Source organism: Mycteria americana, chromosome 5, assembly GCF_035582795.1.
Source record: "Mycteria americana isolate JAX WOST 10 ecotype Jacksonville Zoo and Gardens chromosome 5, USCA_MyAme_1.0, whole genome shotgun sequence".
Lineage (NCBI taxonomy): Eukaryota > Metazoa > Chordata > Aves > Ciconiiformes > Ciconiidae > Mycteria > Mycteria americana.
Window position 1 is genome coordinate 57,307,988 of NC_134369.1, and position 20,922 is coordinate 57,328,909.

Below are 20,922 nucleotides of genomic sequence, written 5' to 3' on the forward strand. Positions count from 1 at the left end.
CCCAAAAAATGCACTTCTTTTTTTATAATGAATGCTCCTAAACTACTGAGTCATATAAGTCAGCTTTGATTTTTAGTTATTTCCTACTGAACCACTGAGGTGATAGAAGTGTTGCTGTTAATTGAGGAAATAAAAGTGCTCTTAACTGCCAGCCTCATACTGTTGTCTTAGACACCCTTGGGCGTAGCAAAAGGAAATAAACACTTAGGCTCTGGCTCTGAGTTGAGCCCATAGATACACAGTATATGTACAGATAACTTTATCCTATAAGCCATATAAAATGGCCACCCTTAGCTTAGACTAAGGGTTCATCTAGTTCGGTATCCAGTGCTGCACATAGTGTACACAGTGTGAGCGTACCATGGCACAGGGGCACGCTGATGTTTCCTTTCTCTCTCTTCCTTTCTTCCTATCTCCCACTGCTTGGTTTCCTTTTTCATGAGCACTGAGCATGGAGATGACATATTCAGTGGCCTATCCAGCATCACTGGAAAATCTCTATCCTGAGTGGCAATGCCTAACTTAAGAGACCAGCACGCCCTATATAAAACAAGGGCTTCTTTCCTCGTATTCTTTGCTTTTTGTTTATTGGCAGTGATTTTCCTCTGCCATTTTATCAGCCAGTCACTGAGTATCATGAGATCCTTACGAATGAACAAGGTGGGACCACCAGCAAAATGTGTCACCTCACAATTCATTAAAGTCCCACATGACCTCTGACTTCTCTGAATAACACATGCCTGAACTTATGGCTTATAAAGGGTCTTCCCTCCCTACTAGCTTAGGGGTTTTTTGAGACCCTTCGTTGAGGAATCTTATCTTTTTTCTAAACTATGTGACATATATCAATCAAACCATTGTAATTCACACACATATCAACTCTTTCAAAGAATCCTTTGGTAAAGGATTCTGGCTACTGGCAATTTAAAAAGTTTCTATAAATACATTAGCAACGAAAGGAGGGCTAAGGAGAATCTCCACCCTTTATTGGATGCGGGGGGAAACACAGTGACAAAGGATGAGGAAAGGGCTGAGGTACTTAATGCCTTCTTTGCCTCAGTCTCTAACAGTAAGACCAGTTGTTCTCTGGGTACCCAGCCCCCTGAGCTGGAAGATGGGGACAGGGAGCAGAATGGAGCCCCCATAATCCAAGGGGAAATGGTTAGCGACCTGCTACACCACTTAGACACGCACAAGTCATGGAGCCAGGTGAAATCCACCAAGAGTACTGAGGGAGCTGGCAGAAGTGCTCACCAAGCCCCTTTCCATCATTTCCCAGCAGTCCTGGCTAACTGGGGACGTCCCAGTTGACTGGAGGTTAGCAAATGTGATGCCCATCTACAAGAAGGGCCGGAAGGAGGATCCAGGGAACTACAGGCCTGTCAGCCTGACCTCGGTGCTGGGGAAGGTTATGGAGCAGATCATCTTGAGTGCCACCACGTGGCACGTACAGGACAACCAGGTGATCAGGCCCAGTCAGTACGCGTTTATGAAAGGCAGGTCCTGCTTGACTAACCTGATCTCCTTCTATGACAAGATGACCCGCTTAGTGGATGAGGGAAAGGCTGTTGTCTACATAGACTTTAGTAAAGCCTTTGACACAGTTTCCCATAGCATTCTCCTGGAGAAACTGGTTGCTCATGGCTTGGACGGGTGTACTCTTCGCTGGGTAAAGAACTGGCTGGATGGCCAGGGCCAGAGTGGTGGTGAATGGATTTTACTCCAGTTCGTGGCCGGTCACAAGTGGTGTTCCCCAGGGCTCTGTGTTGGGGCCAGTCCTGTTTAATATCTTTATCAATGATCTGGACGAGGGGATCGAGTGCACCCTCAGTAAGTTTGCAGATGACACCAAGTTGTGCGGGAGTGTTGATCTGCTTGAGGGTAGGAAGGCTCTGCAGAGGGACCTGGACAGACTGGATCGATGGGCTGAGGTCAACTGTATGGGGTTCAACAAGGCCAAGTGCAAGGTCCTGCACTTGGGTCACAGCAACCCCATGCAACGCTACAGGCTTGGGGAAGAGTGGCTGGAAAGCTGCCTGGCAGAGAAGGACCTGGGGGTGTTGGTTGACAGCTGCCTGAATATGAGCCAGCAGTGTGCCCAGGTGGCCAAGAAAGCCAACAGCATCCTGGCTTGTATCAGAAATAGCGTGGCCAGCAGGACTAGGGCAGTGATCGTCCCCCTGTACTCGGCACTGGTGGGGCCACACCTCAAATACTGTGTTCAGTGTTGGGTCCCTCACTACAAGAAAGACATTGAGGTGCTGGAGCGTGTCCAGAGAAGGGCAACGAAGCTGGTGAAGGGTCTGGAGCACAAGTCTTATGAGGAGTGGCTGAGGGAACTGGGGTTGTTTAGCCTGGAGCAAAGGAGGCTGAGGAGAGACCTTCTTGCTCTCTACAACTACCTGAAAGGAGGTTGTAGCGAGGTGGGGGTCGGTCTCTTCTCCCAGGTAACAAGCCATAGGACGAGAGGGAATGGCCTCAATTTGCACCAGGGGAAGTTTAGATTCGATATTAGGAAAAATTTATTCACTGAAAGGGTTGTGAAGCATTGGAAGACGCTGCCCAGGGAAGTGGTTGAGTCACCATCCCTGGAGGTTTTTAAAAGTCGTGTAGATGTGGCACTTAGGGACATGGTTTAGTGGTGGACTTGGCAGAGCTAGGTTAACGGTTGGACTTGAGGATCTTAAAGATCTTTTCCAATCTAAATGATTCTATGAAAGTTGTGTTGGTTCTTCAATATTTTGTCATACTTATCCAAACAACTACAAATTCTACAGTTTCCAAAATACCAAAGTTGGACTAACTGTTCTGCAATTCACTGCATGCTCACTTGCATCATTTTTTGCAAACTTGTGTCACATTTGTCCCTTCTTATTACTCTGGTACAGAGACCAGTCTAACTGATGCATCACAGTGGAAAGCTTAACATTTTTCTTCTTGAGACAGCTAAGAGCTCTTTCATGCATACTAAACACTCCTGGCAATTTGTTGTTACTTTCTCTTTGATTTTTTTTTCTAAAACTCTTCCATTGTTAGTTCAACTTGAAATAGTTGCTCAGGCTCAACCACTGCAAAAGAAGTACACATGCAATGGCTTGAGCTTTTCTGTTTTGCCAGTATCCTCCTTGAGCACTTCTTTTACACTTTGAACATCTACTGGCCCCTCAGGCTCTCTGGCAGGTTTCTGACATCTTTGAAAAAGAATATATTTTTATACACTATGACTTCTGCAAAGTTTTCTTCTAAAGTTGTCATTGTCCTTTCTTATTACAGTTTTAGGTTTAATGTTGTGGGATTGTTCTTTTTGGCAGAGGGCATTCCCTGATTTGATCATGACTTCCATTTTCTGTAGTTTTTCATCATAATTCTAATTTACTTTGCTGTGTAAATATGCCTTTTTTTTCCCCCCTTTTTCTGTTAGGTTTTCTGGATTTACATCCAAATGCATTGCTATACATTTTTACAGGTAAGCAAGCTGCAAGATCCGGTTATGTCAGAAAACTGTTTGTGACCTAGCAAGATCTGCAGTGCCTCTAGATCAATATAAATTACAAAGATCTGTAAGAACCTGTAGAAAAGTACCCTCTGTCAATGTTTTCTATGGATCGAGTGATGTAGTCAAAGACAAATGAAAACCATTTGAGTACATCTAGTTTTCAGTTTGGGAAATATTAAATTTATTCTTCCTTATTGCCCGATTTGAACGCCACACAGAAGAGTTTTTCTTCACTGTGATTTTAATTTGGAAGCAGGTTTCTCTACAAAAAGCTGATAGCTTCTAAGCACTTTTCTTGTTTTCCTGTCATAATCTATTAAAAAAAGTATGATCTAGATGGCACGTATTTTGTTTATGGAATAACAGGAACCACAGCTCAAGATGCATGCCGAAACTGGTAACAGCTACTAGAGGGAGTCAAGAGAGAGCTTTTTAGGAGAGACTTGAGACGCACACGAAGCTACGCACTTCATAGAGCAGAAGCAGCACGCTGTCTGTAGCCTTTGAAATAAACATCTTTGCAACAAAGAAATGCCCAACCTTCCCAAAAAGTTCTCCTCCTAACAGAGGTAATCTTCTATGTGCTGAACAGGGATTTACTGCTCAGGCCAAAGGCAGAGGACTTTCTGAAGACCATTACTGGCATTACTATGCTGATCTAAAGTATATGAGCAGTATATTAATAACTGTTTGTTGACACCGGTCAAAAAAACCTGCTTGAGCCATATTTAAGTCTTAACTCTGAATTACAGAAATAAAATAGCAAAATTAGAACCTTTTTAATGTCATGTTTATTCATTGTTTTTCTTTTACCATAATACATTTGTCTGCATATTTCAAAGCTGTACAAAGACTGGTGTTAATGCTTAATACCTATTAACAGACTAACCCATTTTAGTCAATAATTTACCCCTCCTGCAACCAGAGATCAGATATATACCATGAACATGGACAAAGAAATAAAATAATGATAGATGTCATGAAAAATAGAAGAAAAAATAGATAGGAAAGTAAACAAGAAAAAATAAATAAGCATGTGCATTATGAATGTGACTTTTAGTATTGTGTATCTTAATAGTGAAAACAGATCTTTATAATATTGTGGCTATACTAACCATGAAGCAGATGAGAAATAGAGTACCAATGTTGTATGACTGGACAGTCTGGGAACAGAAGGGGTTATGTCAAGAGACACAGTAAGTGTCACTAATGGGGTATAAATGTTACTGGTAGGGTGCTTGATCCTACAAACAATACTGGAAAGGTGCTTACTACCATGGGTAATCTCCCAGGGCCTGACGGTAATGGTACAGGCACTGGCACCAGGGGGAGATGGCTTGTGTTTCCTGCTGCTTGGGGGCTTCTAGAAGCTGGTTTAAGTGCAGGCATAGGCTGGAAGTAGTCTTGTGGCTGCTCTGAGCTGTATAGCTGATTCAGAAAGGTTGGCTCCAGGGCACTGAACTGCAGGGATCTGATCTACCTCTTCTTTTCTTAGACCCAATTCTTCGACTCCAATCTAACATTTGCCCTGGAATGAGTCTGGACTGTAAACTCTCACAGAAAGAGTGGGCAGGCCAGTATATATCTGCAGGGGAAAAACACACCTCCTTTGTCACCCCTTTGCAGCAGCCTAGCTGGGACGACAGCTGAAAGGCAAGGATGTAGTAGACTCACCGGACAACAATGGTACTATGCAAGGTAGTAAGCATTACTCATGTTAAGATCTATGCTAGATATGAACTTCATGTTGGTAGGAAAATGGGCACAAGTAGTAAAGTGCCATAACTTGTACCCATTTGTCAACCAATGCAAAAAAAAGGTGAGAAGGCAGCCATGAGGGAAGAAGCAGGCTTACACAACCCTCTCCACCCACATGCTCCTCATCTTCCCTGCTAGAAGATGTATCTATGCTGTCAGTATCACACAGGCCTGTTTTGTCCCAGATCTAATGACAGTTCTGCCTGAATGCAACCTTCTTTAAAAAAAAAAACTTAAAAAAAAAAAACAAGGCCCAAACAAACATGCAACTATGACAACTTAAATTGATGAAGAGTTTCATCTACAAAAAACAGTGAATAACATCAGTTAAGAGGTGGAGAGCCCTCTGTAGCCATGCCATACTCATCAGGTCAAACACTTGATTTAACAGTGGTGATCACCAGATACCTAATATATACATCAACTTAATCTTTTTTCAGAGGGTTCACAATTTTTCCCATGAAGAGTATATTGTTCTCCATAGTTATGACCATTAGGAAGGGCCTGTTGAATGTAATGGTAACGGGAACGGACATAGGCACTATTTCCATGCCTGTGGCAGCTGCTGCTTCTGTGCCAGTCTCATCCACCTTTACCACAGCCTTATGAATAGCCTGTGAAGAAACAGACATGTTACAAGTCAAGGGGGTACAAAACTAGTCACCTAAATAAGAACTTGAGCTAAAAGTACCTGAAGAAGTTAATTGGTAAGAAACAAACATCGGATGAACAGGGTCCACTGCACAAAGACAGGAAAGTTGGGAAAAAAAGAAAAAAAAATCAGCAAGCTACATGCAGAATAGCTTTCCTAGCCCCAGAGAGGAAAAGTTTATCCCCGGTGGAGGGGCATGTCCCTGCTACTGGAAACATCTGCTTTGTTTCTTTTCTTATTCCCTGCTCCCACTCATGCAAATCTGTGGAGTTAGACTAAAGGTTAAGAGAGCAAGATCATATTTAACTGTCTATTAAAAGTTCATATAGTTGAAGAATTAACATGCAGATTAGCACAATGAATAGCATCCTGAAATTATGTTTCCTGTGTTCCTTAATGTCTTGGAAAAAATGGGAGCAAAGGACAAGGGCTAGAAGTGGAGGGCTAGAGCAGAGAAACATTTAGGTTTTACTTTGCAAAATCAAGACATTGACAGACACTAATTCACTAACTTCCATCTGAGGTCATGAGGGCAGTTGCTTTGTTCATATTAGACAATGAAACTTGCACTGTTTGTCAGCTTTAAACTCTAGGTTTATTGAAGTATGACTTATCTGTAGCTTTTGCCTGGGCCTGGCACTAATGAGAGTCATTGCTCATAGGCTTGAAGCCAAATGTTTTTAATAACTGCTTTTTCCTTTCCCCCAAACAGTTTAAAAGCAAGCAGCGTTTTTCCTCTCCCCTCCATAAAACGCAAGCAGTGATACATCCTACAGCTCCCTGCTTGCCCACAGGCAGGCTAAAGAAGGTAGACACAAACAGAAGCAGCAATGTAATGACTGTAACATGCTGCAGGAGGGTACCAAGGTGTGGATAGACGATGATTTGGTCACGTCTGGTTTATAAGGTTGCCTCACGCAGATCAAAAAGGCCTTCTATATTAAAAAATTACAGACTTGTAATCTCCTCCAACTCAATTGCACTGACAGCGCAAAGTAATGTGGGTGAAATACTCTGTATGCCAACAGCTGCCTTTTCATGTGAAGCAAAGCCTCTTTACATGAGTTTTGCATCATGAATAGTTGTAAAGAAAGTGATGTAAGTGTCAATAACCATGGACCGATAAAACAAAAAGCAGTATGACTTACCTGGGAAATTCTATGCTGAGGCTGCCCAGTGATCCCAGACAGGTCAGCCTTATCAGTGAATACATCCATGACACCCATTTTATATAATATATCTTTTAGGTTATACGTCCCATAAAGAGTGAATTTTGGAAGATGCAAATTTGCTGAGCTGCCAGAAAAGAAGTGCAAGAATATGGTGAAACTTTTGATCAGGTATCACAGCATAACACAGACTCCCACGAGACAAACTCATTTTGCTTTCTCCCCAAAGACATTTTGCTTGCAGGCTCTCTCTAGCCTACATGGGAGATGTATAGTGACATTAATTTGGGAAGAAGAAAAGAAGGTTTATAAAAATGTTGGAAGGCTGGTTCAGAGGATAGGGTTGTAGGTTGCTGGCTCACAGTCTGCAAAAAGCCAACACATGAACAGTGAGATTGACCCAGTGATCATTCAGCACAACAGTACAGCTGTACCTCCCTAAGGATCTTCATCTGACATTTTCAGAAGTTAGTGATATTTTGTGCATTCTGCTGGAAGCACCTTCATCATGCCCCATTACTGAGGATGCAGAGGATTCACCTTGTGAAAAAGTGATTCTTTTAGGTGTCTCAGACTGGGCACAAAAAAATCCAACGCACCCAAGTTCACTGGGTGACAGTGAACACCCAGTGACAGAAAACAAAACAAAACACAAAAACCCACAAATGTTGGGCTTGTGTCTTTATCTTATAAATCAGGACAGAGAAAACAAAAAGATATACCAAAGGAGCAGGACAATAAGTGGTGGTGACTGTATGGATGACAAAGTAAAAACCAAAAACACATTGACAGAACATAGTCAATAGATAATTATTTTTCTGTGTCAAGTCCAATGTCCGTTTTATTAATTTTTTTTTGAAAGTGACTAGTTTGCTGCTTTCCATGAATTAATGAAAGCTCCATATTTCTGACTAATTTCTTCCTTGCTCTTTCAGTAAGGATCTAACAATTCCTTTTCAAAGGTTAAAACCAACATTTACAGCTAGAAGCAACATGATGAGACAGAGGTTAGTGATAATGGTGACAGTAGGTACTGTTTTCTGGTGAGAAACCAGGACAACTGTCCAGGGTTCCAGGTCAGGGAGATGTGGAGCACTTAACGAAGCTGTCCAAAGAGCAAGTCATCCAGTGGACAAGTGGGAAGGAAAGGGCCCATACCTCCAGCGTCGCACAGCATCTAATGCCAAGTCTGGCTGGTAGCCAAATATGAGAGTGCTAGTGGACTGATAACAGGTTGCTGATCTCTTACTTCTGCCTAATTTCTGACTGTGCTGATTGCTCTCTCAAATGAGGATGCAACTATCATTGAATCATCTGCCTTGCTATTACATAAAGACACTCATTCACAAGCCCCCACTTGCTTTCAACATGCAGGAAAGGGAAAGCCATAGGCACACAGCAACAATGCGACCAGGCAGGAAGCACTGGGATACACTTTCCGGAAGAGAAAGTAATGTTTTCTCCACAGTCAGCCATTAAATAGATCTCAGCTGCGGGTACTGGCAACACTTTGGCACTAGCCCCTGTTCAGCAGCCAACAGTAACGAAAAGCGTTCCTCACAATGCTTCTGCAACCGGTGTCAACGTCAGTTTGCAGACAGAGAAACAGGGACAAACATAGCTTGCCCACGGTCCTTACATCATTCCGTATCCTATGTCAAACCCATTTATTAAGACCTCCCAGAGACTCCAAATAATAGCAAAGGCAAACAGTTGCTTTGAAAACTAAAGGGAAAAGGAGGAGTACGTGTCATTAGTTTGCAGGAGAGAACTGTCATGATGAAAAATGGGGAGCTGCATGAAACAAGCTCATCTTTGACAGTGATGCATTTTTATAATATAAGATTTACATCCCCCATTAGTGGCTTTTAGGTAGATTATTCCAGTTTGGGGAGGGGGGAGAGAATGGAGAGAGGAAATATAAATCCCCCCAATTGTATTTAGTGTCTTTCTTGCTGATTTTAAAGGCAATTGTGTTTCTTTGACAAAAATGATTCATAAGTATCTTGATTCACCATCTTATTTGTTCTATAGTGATTTTAGTGACAAACCACATAGCTACTCCCAGAAATTTCAAAACTGTGAAGGTACCCAGAGAATTACGTAGTTTTTTCCATCTTTTTTTAAATGAAAAAAGGTTCTAGATTCTTTTGATAAGATTTAACAGTGAATCAGAGTTATGAGCATGACACTGGGTTTGGTTTTATGTATTAGGATGTCATTTTTGTCTTGAGAAATGATCATCTAAAATATGATTTTCAAATGTGTATCTGTGAAGGTCTCTAACATGACACATCAGATTTCATGAATGAACCCAAGGGCTTGATTCTGTGAACATGTTGTGCCTATGCTTGTACACATATTTTGTCCCATCAAAGGCCACTACTACACATGACACTAAACAGAAGGAGTCTAAAGTTGTTTTAGAAAGCATATAAACTTTCTGCCTTCTAGTCTCAAAGTTACCTTGAAGCAAGTGTAGCTTACTCCAATTTTACCTTCCTAAGTCTTCAGAGATCCTGAATACAGTGGCTCTGCAATGTGCCAGCTGCTCTATACCCTTATCATTGAGCTTTGTCCTCACAGTTCCAAATGAAGTTGTTATTTCAGCGTTAAATGTGCAATTATTGGTAACAGTAATAGGCAGAAAGGAAGCAAGAGACAAGAAAAAGGGCTGAAGGAAAGTGGTAGAAATTTACTTGTAAATAGGAGAAGGCAGAATACCTCCCCCAAAAAAGTGAGAAGAGGTTTTAAGACAGAAAACTGGGAGCTATGGAGGGCTGAAGATGGGAAACAAAATGTGGAAACGGCAAAAGTCCTAAAGCTGTGAAGGTTTTCACTTTGTGCAGTACTGAATGTGAAAACACAGGGACACCAGAGCACCAGATTTCAACTTTGGTCAGCGGGAATTCTTCTGTAGATTAAAACAGAACTAAAAATAGTACCCTGATTTTGTGTCATAGCCCAGCAAATGGAAACTGATGTGTCTCCTTGCCTACCATCTGAACCAAGAACTGCAGAATTTTACCTTTTTGAGACTAATGTCCTCCACCTTGACATACGTTCACAAGACAATCTTTTCTCCAGCTTCCTCATTCTTCCTTGATCAGGCAGAATAAAAAATGCCGAAGCACCTCCTTTGTAATCCATTTGCACCACAGTGGAAGACAGCTGTTCATCATAGCCATGCTTGAACAGGCCCATTCCAAACATCATCGGAACTTCAACAGCCTTGTTCCCATCCACAAAGAATTTGTTCTTTTTAGTGTATTTTGGATCGAAAGGTTTTTCCCATTCAGCTTGAAATATAAGAGACAGAGTTACAGAATATTTTGAGGACATGAAACCATAGGTCATACCACCATAGGACACATTCATAGATGACAGAAACTGGTACAGCTGGATCAGCTTCAAAGACAAACTAGTTTGCAATGAGCACTTGATCTTACTGAATACTCAGAACAATTCAGTAGCAGCACACAATAGGTAGTCTGTGATGTAAAAACTTCCCTCGGATCTTACAGCAGGTTGCGATATCCTTCATTTAAATGAGATACCAACTGTTCTAGTGTGCACTTTTCCTCCATGACAACAGTTTTAAGGAGCCTATAAAGCCCTCATATGATGCAGCCTTTAAATGAGAGCTGAGAAGAAGAAAGATTCTCTCCTTTCCTTATTCCCACACCAAAATAGACTTGTGAAGGGTGACATGAGGGATGATTTCTCCAATGAAATAAAAGGATTCAGGTTACTTGCAGAGAGAAGGATTTTTTATGCCACTTTAGTTGATGCCCAATAAAGTCATGAAGAACTTAATTCTACCAGACAGCTGGGTTAAAAAACAAAAACAAAACAACAATGACAAAAACCTTTTGTACTGTCATGCTACAATATTAAATTTCCAAAGGCTTCTTGCTTAGTCATAGTGAAACAAATTGTCTACATTGAAACTCTGAAAGATTCTTATCCTCAGTGGAGAGGAGTTTCTAAGCCAAATTCCAGCTATCCACCTCAACCATTTCAGAGGCTGAGCAGCTTAAAAAAAGGGGGAAAAGTTGGGGGAGGTTTGTTTTGGTTTGGTTTTTTTGTTGTTTTTTTTAAAGAAAGATGTGTTGCTCTGTAGTAAATACTGCCTTCTAGAACAAAGATAATTTTTTATCAAATTTAGTGGGCAAAAGTAGAGCCATAATGCTAAGTAAAATAAGTGCCATCAAGAAAACCATGAAACAAGATGCAACCCCTTTTGACTTCTGATTTCTATTTGAACAATGATTACTAGGCAGCCTGGTACAAGTGAAATAATTATTGTCTGTTGTTTCCACCATCTGTGAAATAGACATAAACAGCACTTATTTAGTATTTGGAAAGAGTGAAATGAGACTTAGTGCATGTCTTGGGCTCTGAAAATATAAACTGACAACTGCCAATACTCTGAAGATGGGAAAAGTTGCTACTTTTATGTTTCTTCATTAACAGTGACTTCTTCTATCGTCAGATATATAAAAGGCAGGACTTCTGCCTTGATATGCTTAAGGGAAAAAAAAAAAAAAGCAGAATGAATCACAGAAACATGAATGACAAGTCCTGAAACACTCAAACAACTTTTATCTAGTGCTCAACTCAGGGAAAACACCCACTGATTTCAGAAAGAGCTTTGCTTGATTAAAAACCGAGTAGGATGTTAGGATTTAGCACACAGACTAGACAAAGATTATATTCACTAATCCTTTCCTCCTGTTTCAGAGGAACTCTTATTCCTATGCTCTGCTGTCTCTCAGGAGGCTACCTTCTAGGGATGGCACCTTCCTCAAATGCTTTACAGTGTTCAAGTGGAAAAATGAACCTCAAAGTATGATGCTTTGTGGTGACCAGCTCAGCTAGGGCGTGATAAGGGACTGGTGTACTGTAGTGGAATAGCATGCCCACTGGCTGAGAGCCAGGAAAATATTGCCAGACTTCTGTCCTTAGGGAAGGACTTCTACACTCCGCTACATGACAAAAAAGGGGGAGGAGAGTCACTAGTGCTGTGCAAGGAAGGTTGTAATGCACAGAGAGTGGACAAGAGCCTAGAAGTATAGACTGGTTATAGAGGTACCTGAGCTTTAGAGATCCTCTCCAGATTGATCCCAGCCTCTAGATCAATTAGCATTAACCTACTCTCAATTTCAAGATAAAAATCCTTATTATTGCTAATACTGCTATTTAATCTCTTTTCTTTAAAATTGAAGAGCAATAACTGAATCTCCACCATCTTTGGACGAGCTGGGAAATCATTTAAGTAATAAGAACAAACATCTAATTTTAAACAAAACTAAATTTTAGAACACGTAAAAGTTATCTGTAACAAAAAGTTATCTTTAATAAAAGGTTTCTCAGGCTTTTGCCACCATTGTGCTACTCAATTTATTGCTCCTTCTTCAAACACCTTTCAGTAAAAGAAAAATCAACATCTTTTTTGCCTGTTTTGAAAGATGTGCCTGATGCTAAATAAAAGCTCATCTTGAAAATATTATTTGAGACAAACAAGTATGTGTTCAAGAGAATTAAGAAACATCAGTCATCTGTATTCCAAACAGCTCCATTTAGCTGTGGCCAGATCTTCGGAGATTAACACAAGGAGCAGAGACACAGATGAAAAGCAAAGCAAAACAAAAATATGGTTTTGAATTACTTTTGGGGGAAGCCTCATATTGGGGAGGAGAGTGGAAGCATCCAGGTTAGCAGTTTTAAAAGAATAGCATTTCTAATATGTCATCTCTGTTTCAATTAAAAAGCTTAATGATATTTTTATCAGATAAATTACAGAATATTATCTGTCTGAGTACAATTGCTTTGTGTTCAGATTGTGATAAAATGGGTCAGAAAGAGAAGATTTGAAAGAAGATGCAATGTCTGTTATTAGACCACTGATTGAGCCTTACAGCCTTGCTCCTCTTCTTCTCATTAGATCAGCAGTCTGAAAAGCTCTGGGAAGATCTGTAGACTGTGTCTAAGCAGACTGCACAAGTTAATTAATAAAAACAAGCTTATTGTCATTAGGCTTCTATTTGATACTGGTGGGTTCATCTCTTCGCTGGAAAATATTAGAATCTGCAAATTAAAAAAAAAGGTTGAAAAACCTATGCCTCTAGACACATCAGGACTACAGCCATACTATCAGTAAAGGAGTAGTTAGTTAAATAAAAAAAGGAGAACATGAGTGTGAAACTAAAGCTGCTGTTACATGTTTAGCTTTGGATACATGAACATACTCAGTAACAGCAAAATTCCTGAGTAAACATATTTTCTTTTTCGTAAGATGCTAAGTTTTACTTTAACAGTGTTCTTTGAATTTAACTCTGAACTTGCTAAACAAAAAACCAGCTAAAGTGGATTTCAAATTAATTCCTAGCCAACAAATCATTTAAGAAAGTGCTTAAATCCCACTAGATTGTATAGGACTAGATGCTTTACTGAATAGAGATGCCTTCCTCAAAGTATATTTCACTTAATCTTCAGGAGGAAAGAAATGTATATGTTAAAAGATATAGGAAAATTTGCCATAAATTTTGCTAGGAATTATCGTCAGTGTCAAGCAGAACATAATTTCCAATAGCTATATTTATAATTAAGTGTAAGTGGGACCAAAAGGAAAACAAGATATGAGTCCATCTGCAAAACTATATTGCAAAAAAAGGTGATGAAGTCCAAGACTGACCTGAGGAAATAATGTAGGAAGTAGGAGAATATAATATGTGTATCTTACCGTTAAAATAAATATAGCTAATAAGGAGAATTTCAGTAAGTGGATCAAGGTTATTTATGAGGTCCTTGATTTTCCCATTGGTTCTTCCCGCTACATATTCGTTGATCTTTATCTGGGCTTGATCAGCCCTCTTGAAGTTCATAGGATAAGCTTCTCCTTCATAGAAGTTTCTGAGATCACTTAAAAATTTATCTTGTGGCTTCAGTCGGTCAAGCACAAACAGGACATTTCCCATATTCAGCTGTAACCCCTCATTCTTTCTGTTTACCATTTGCATGAGTTGACGAAAACCTTCATGTATTTCATTTTCAGAAATCTCACGTGGGTTAAAGCTAAGGACCCTAAGAATCTGTGTCAGAGTGTCTGATCTGGCACCCAGAGTCAGCATTGCCAGGGCAGTAGAGATGCTCAAAGGAGAGAAGAAAACATTCCCATTGTTTTCACGAGAAGAAATCTCTTTGTAGAAACAACATGCAAACTGACAAACACTGTTGCCTATAGTCTGCTGTGGCATGTTTCGGTTTTCTTGGCCTCTTTGATTTTGGTTTCTTACACCTTGGTGATTAAGCTGATAGCAATAACTGTTGGAATAAATCCCAACAATTAAAAGACACAGGAAAAACAACATCTTCATGTTTCTATAACTCTGTAAAAGAAGAAAAGAAAAATGACATTTGGCTTACAAATCTTTTTACCTTGTGCTTAGCAATAAGTCAATCCCTTCACTGTACAGACCTGGCTTGGTACCAGTGATTCCAAGCCATTTGAATTCAGGGATACCGGCTTTCTATTTCAAGGAAGCAGACTCTGGAAAATTACTCAACCTACTGAAGAAGTTATGAAAGAATAAAAATTAAAGTCAAAGAGGGATGAAGTAATACCAAAGACGCCCTCATTAAGGTTAGGTTACAATTCCTTTGAAACTGTTTTGTTTCCAGTGTTCTGTTTTTAATGTGGCTTTAAGTGATAAAAAGCTGTAAGTCAAAAGTACGGGTCTATAGAGCAGAAAGTAAAGGAGACAGTCAAGGCTGCTCAGTTACATTTCGCAAGATGAAAAATCAAAGCAGAAGAAAGGCACATTATTCCTCCATTGTGAGAATTAAAGTATTATACGTTTTTGAATGGGCTGGCATATGGAAACATATAGGCAGGCACCAGAGAGAAAGTAAATGCGCTTGTTAATGAGGAAGTGATGAACATTTACAGTGATTCTATAAAGCTTGAACAATTGAGCACCATTTAAAAAAAAAAAAACCTTCCACATAACTAACAAAATAGAGAAATATGCTTTGCGCAATTAAGAAGTTATCAAGACCCTGGAAATACAGTGTTGCTTATTAAGAAAGGGAAAATGAGTATGTACACAGAACAGCAAATGAAAACAAGTGTGTGCCTGCTGCATGCAGAGGCATGTCCAGCCCAGTGACTGAACCAAATCACCTAAAAATAAAAGGAAAATTAGAGGAAACTCTAGAACAATCATGGTGTTTATCATCAGAAAGATAGCAAAGGGTGATTTTGGCAGAGAAGGCTGCAATGGTAAATGTGAAGATGAATGAGTGAATTCTGGAGGAACAAAGATACTAAGAGATACTGATAGAACAGGAAAGCTTTTTCCCAAGCAGCATGGGAACCATCCATTCCACATCTGTGGCAATACTTTTAACTCTAGAAATTAATACTGTACCACACTTGGTTCAACAACTTTTGTCAACAGACAGAAGGAAGTAAAGGTGTTGAATATCTAGAAATCCAGAACATCCTCCTGTGGTATATGATGACTTTACCCACAGAATCTTTTATAAAATAAAATACTCTCTAGAGGAAAATGTAAGGATTTTCAAAGGGGAAAAATATCGTAAGTTTCTGACTTGCATTGAGAAACGGTATTCACACTCTCATGCCTTGTAAAATCATTGAATCCTTATCAGCTCCCATGACCCTGCATTTGTGTTCTCCACTTTGCAGCATCTTGGTTCTCCAAAATTCAGGGAACTCAGAATGCTGATCTCTGCTTTAATAATATCTGCTATAAATATTCCTTAATTCACACCCTTTGAATATCATGGTTATAACAATAGGAAGGGCCTGAGCCCCATGACAAACCACTTTCAGACAGTTCACTTTCATATCTAGAACACATTTAAATTTGATCTCTTTGATTTGTTTGTGACTTGCTCCACCATCACTCTTAGTCTAATTCTTTTAGCCTTTGCCTCTATCCACAATTTCTTTTTTTCCAAACTCTCTCTAGAGTTTAGAGAGCTTTAGAGAGCAATCCTTAAGTCCTCACTTCCATTTCATTTCATGCCCTACATTTGTTATTGTCATCCATTTACTTCATTTAACTCTCGAAAACATTTTAGAGATGCAGTTTTCCTAAAGAGAGTTATGGTACACAAACATGCCAATCTCACAGAGGACTTATCTTTTTTATTTAAAAAACCAAAACCATAATAAAACAATACAAAAAGCTTTGAATTGCAACTTGAATATGAACATGGTAATTTCTCAATTGATTATTCAGAAAGTGTTGTCCTGCATATAACATTTGACAATTTTTCCACAGAAAAAAAATGCATTACTTACGGTACAGTCAAGAGGGTCCTGTTGTATTCACCAGGTCTGCACAGGTCCTTGCTCAGTTGTTTGTGCTGCTGAACACAAAGCAGGGTATCCTCTAGTAAAGGTTAAGATCATCTAAGAGCTGTGACTCACACATTATAATTTTAGAGATTAGGTAGTGCAAACAATGTTGAAACTAGTTTTACTGGACACCTAACTTTGCTGAATATATGTCTCACACGTGACTTTTTATTATTCATGACTATCTGATCGCCCTGGTTAGAGTCAAACCAATTTTCCTCAAACTGAACCTACTTTTTCTTAATATCAAACATTCATACACATCTCAGTTGCCCAAATCTACTATTTTATGAACAAGAGAGTCATCAGAGGTAGTAACTACAGAGAAATATCTTGAACGTAATTTCCAGTACCTATAGCGTTGCTGCTACTAAGGCAGGAGGACAAGGCTTGATGCACTGAGACTCTCTGAATTTTTGTGAGCTAGCCTGCTTGTCTCCTGCATATCCATGCCTGGGCTTGATTGTCTCCAGGTGAAGCCAGTGATGATTCTAATAGGTGCAGGGCTTAAAACACTGTTTTGTTACATTAGAAAATGCTGCCGTAGATGTGCCTGACTATCCACTCCCACATGGGGAATCCGCTGGCAGCAAGAGCTGTGATAGTGATTCCTGGGCCACTTGCATGGCCCTGCGCCCAGGGAAGAAGGAATGCAGCTGGGATGCCATTGCACGCAGGTGATCCCAGTTACAAGCATGGCCTGGGGACAGGGGGCGGAAGCCTAGGAACATGGGTGTTAAATAGAGCAAGTCTTTAGATCAGCTTACTATCTTGTGATCTGGGATGTGGGGAGCAGGCCCCTCTGATCATGTGCCAAGTTCAGCTGGGTCAGATCAGACAGCCTGGTATCCTGCGCTCAGCTCTACTCACTACAATAAACTCCTGGAACTGCTGGGGAAAGCTGGTGGGTGCAGAATGACAGAAGCATTGAAGAAGGGAACTCTGTGAGACCATGTAGTCCAACCCCATGCTCAGAGCAGGGTCAGCTACAGCAAGTTGCTCAGGACGGTGCCCAGCTGGGTTTTGACTTCCTCCACAATCTCTCCGGGCAACCTGTTTCAGTGTTTGACAACACTGACACTAAAACAGGTTTTCTCTACATTTAAATGGAATTTCTTGCACTTTAATTTGTGCTCGTTGCCCCTTGCCCTGTCACTGGATGCTGCTGAGAAAAGGCTATCTCTTTCTTTACTCCTCCCATTGAAAAACAGGTATTTATACATATTGGTAAGATCCCCACAGGCCTTTTCTTCTCTGGCCTAAACAGTTCCAGCTCTCTCAGCCTCTCCTCATATGTTAGATGCTGCAATCCCTCAGTCACCTTTGTGGTGCTTTACTGGAGTCAATCCAGTATGCCCATGTCCTTCTTGCATTGTGGAGCCCAGCACTGGATGCAGTGCCCTAGATGCGTACAGCAGGGATGAGTAGAGAGGAAGGATCGCTTGCCTTGACCTGCTGGCAACACTATTCTCAATGCAGCTCAAGATGTTGTTGGCTGTGTTTCCTGCAAGACCTTACTGCTGTCTCATGGTCAACTTGGTGTCCATGAGAAGCCCCAGACCCCCAAGCACAGCATCTCATGTCCCCATTTCTAAAACTAGGATAAATTTTCTCTCATTTTCCCTTCAAAATGCAAGCATTTTTGGGGAGGGACCAACCCTTACTATACACAAAATAGGTGGAGTGCTGATCTCAATGCTAGTTCTAAGCACAATTGAAACACTAACCACAACAATAACTCAGCAACATTTTCTGGGAAGCAAAGATGCAACCAGTGAAAGTTGTTGATGATTACGACCTATCAAGCGACTCAACAGATTGCAAAAAAATCCCTCTTAAACAAGTTGCTTATGAACTAAAACTTGAGAAATAGAAGGCTTTGAGGCAGTATACTGAGCTCACATGTAATGTGTTCTTCACGCATAGCACTCATCTGAAAGAGTACTGTTTTCACTGCTTCTTGTATAAATAAGAGCCAAGAATCTCACTTAGAGCCAACTTTTAATAATGGGCTGCAGTTTTCATGGTATATAAAAACTGATTTCTGATGAAGGAAGGAAGGAAGCCCAATTAAATACAGACGCCATGCTAATGACAAGGTGACGGATGAATGACTAAGCTAGATTTGAACACACCTAGACCACACCTCAGAACACTTGCAGGAGAAAGCCTGCTACTGAACATGGAAAAGCCTGCCCTGCGATTGGAAAGAAAACAGAGAAAATCAATACAGGATCAATTTATATGAATAATGTGAATCTCTGGACACTAGTATTAAAGAAAGTCCAAATTTGTCTTTCATGTCTTTCCAGTGTCAAGTCATGAGAGGAACGAAGGTAAAGGAAAAGGTAACAGTTCCTGACCCAGCTGCATAATTTCTGTATTTGATGAAAAAGCTTCAACAACGATAAACAATCATTTATATCATAACTATAAGCAGAATACTGATTTACAAAGAATTCGGCCATTTTGTTCAGTTTTGAAGATAGGGATATTCCAGAGTAACGTTGCACGTGTTGAAGATATGATATGGATAGTGAACAGGAAATTCCCTCACCTACACTGGGGACTTTTCTAAAAGTTCCCACGGCTCTTAACACAGCCAGCACTGAATTGTTCGTATGTGCTTAAGCCCCAGCTGGCAAAATTTAGTGTAAATTCATCTGCTTTGATCAAAGAGGTTGAAAGAGGTTTGTTTATGCAAGGTTTCTCTCTTTGCCATATCCAGTAACCGCTGGTGGCACAAGCAGGGAATTCTACTGAATAAACAAGGCCCCAGAACCTCTCCTTAGCCTGTGCTAAACCACAGATACCAGGTGTGTATATACCTTCAAAGAGATGGAAGAACTTCTTAATTTGTTGTCCCATTGAAACTAAAGCACTTCCTCATAACCATAATTAAAAAGGGAGGCAACAGGGACTGGAAAACAAATTTATATTAAGTTGTACTTTTCTGGAGCTGGCAGTACTTTCTCCTGAAAATATAATAGGGGAGAGTGTACAGCCTATGTAACCTGTAAGGTGTGATCCATCTGACTTAGGACACCGGCTTCCGTACAATAACAAAAATATGGCCTTTTATAAATGGTTCAGATCTTGAAGAATTTCTCAAAAATTATTGCTCTGTAGGTAGAGCACTGTTAGAGATGACCTACAGAGACAGAGAGCACTCCAAGTCATCTCTGTTTAGTCATGGGACTTTTCACAATCTCTTTAGTCCCAGGATTTTCTACCAGTAAATCCATTACACTACACAACAAACAGGTTGAAGAATTCACCAAACTATCATGACTGGGATAGCTTGGAGTGGGCTGGCATCTCCAGAAAGCATACAGCTATATGGTTTCTGGACCCAAAACTATCTGAAGCATTTCTCCACCTGGGAACATCACCCTGACAGCATTATTTGGGTTAGAGTCTCACCAGCATGCAGAGCTTGAGTCCAATAGAATAGATTTGCCTGTATTAAGCTCCCTTAAAAAAATTATAGGGAAACAAAACCCAAACAATTGACAAACAAGCACCATCCCACCAAAGGCTGAAGCGTTCTCTTCCTTTAATGTCTCATTTTTATTTCCAAACATCTTTCTCAATCTCTCAGTCCTCTCTCTCATCACTCAATGGAACAGACAGCAGCCCACACCTCTTACGTCCCCAGCATCCTGGTCAATGATTCCCTTAACTTTCAATCTCTTTCTTCTGCAGAGCCCCCAAATTCAAACTCACACTTTGCCTACATTCACTCTTCAAGGACCTGTGCTAGTCACAAGCAAACACCCTTTACTCTTCAACATTTCCTAGATACACTTAGTGATACCTTACCTGTCACTGGAAATGCATGGCTGTATGTAGACATGCAACTCTTTTGTAACACCACTACAAGCTTTTCTTGAATTAGGCCACTATTCTCAAACCCAGCAGTGTTTTGTCAGAAATGAGAACACCTTTCAGGAAAAGGGCAGAAGTGGCTGTGGCTTGGCAGCTCTTCTCCCTCCTGCCCAGCTCCCCACCTCTCTTTCCCTGGAGAAGAGGTAGGGAAGGATCCCACCCAACTTGTCCTGACATTCCTTCTTCTGCAGAAGATTCAACAGAGCCATACAGTATCCCTAAGTCCTCTCTCCCCTTCTAGCTGTTCTTGCTTTCCTAGCCAGAAGTGAGGGCACCAGGAAAGGAGGCAGGAAGAGTAAGGAAGAAATGTTAGATAGGGCAAGCCTCCTCTGTACAACACCTCTCCTATCAAGTCAGAGACCAAATCTCACTCCCTCACACACAGCCCTCCCCTGAAATTCAGTGTCTTTCCAGTCCTCTCTTCTCATGCCCCTTTAAATCCCTCACGCAGTACCACAAGCCCTCCAAGCACCAACACCATTCCAGTCACCACCTCCTCAAATGGCTCACCACCAGTCCCCTTCAGCTCCACTGACACCTTTTGCCCTCACCTCCAGCAGCTCCTTTA

General features: G+C 40.7%; 1 protein-coding gene across 1 annotated transcript; it reads right to left on the bottom strand.

Moving 5' to 3' along the window:
* Positions 1-5,679: 5,679 nt before the first annotated feature.
* LOC142409777 (alpha-1-antiproteinase F-like) lies at positions 5,680-16,520 on the bottom strand. The gene is given in 5 exon segments (XM_075501540.1): positions 5,680-5,868; positions 7,055-7,202; positions 10,104-10,374; positions 13,821-14,466; positions 16,410-16,520. Coding segments are annotated over 5 exon segments (1,365 nt in total).
* Between the last annotated feature and the right edge of the window lie 4,402 nt (positions 16,521-20,922).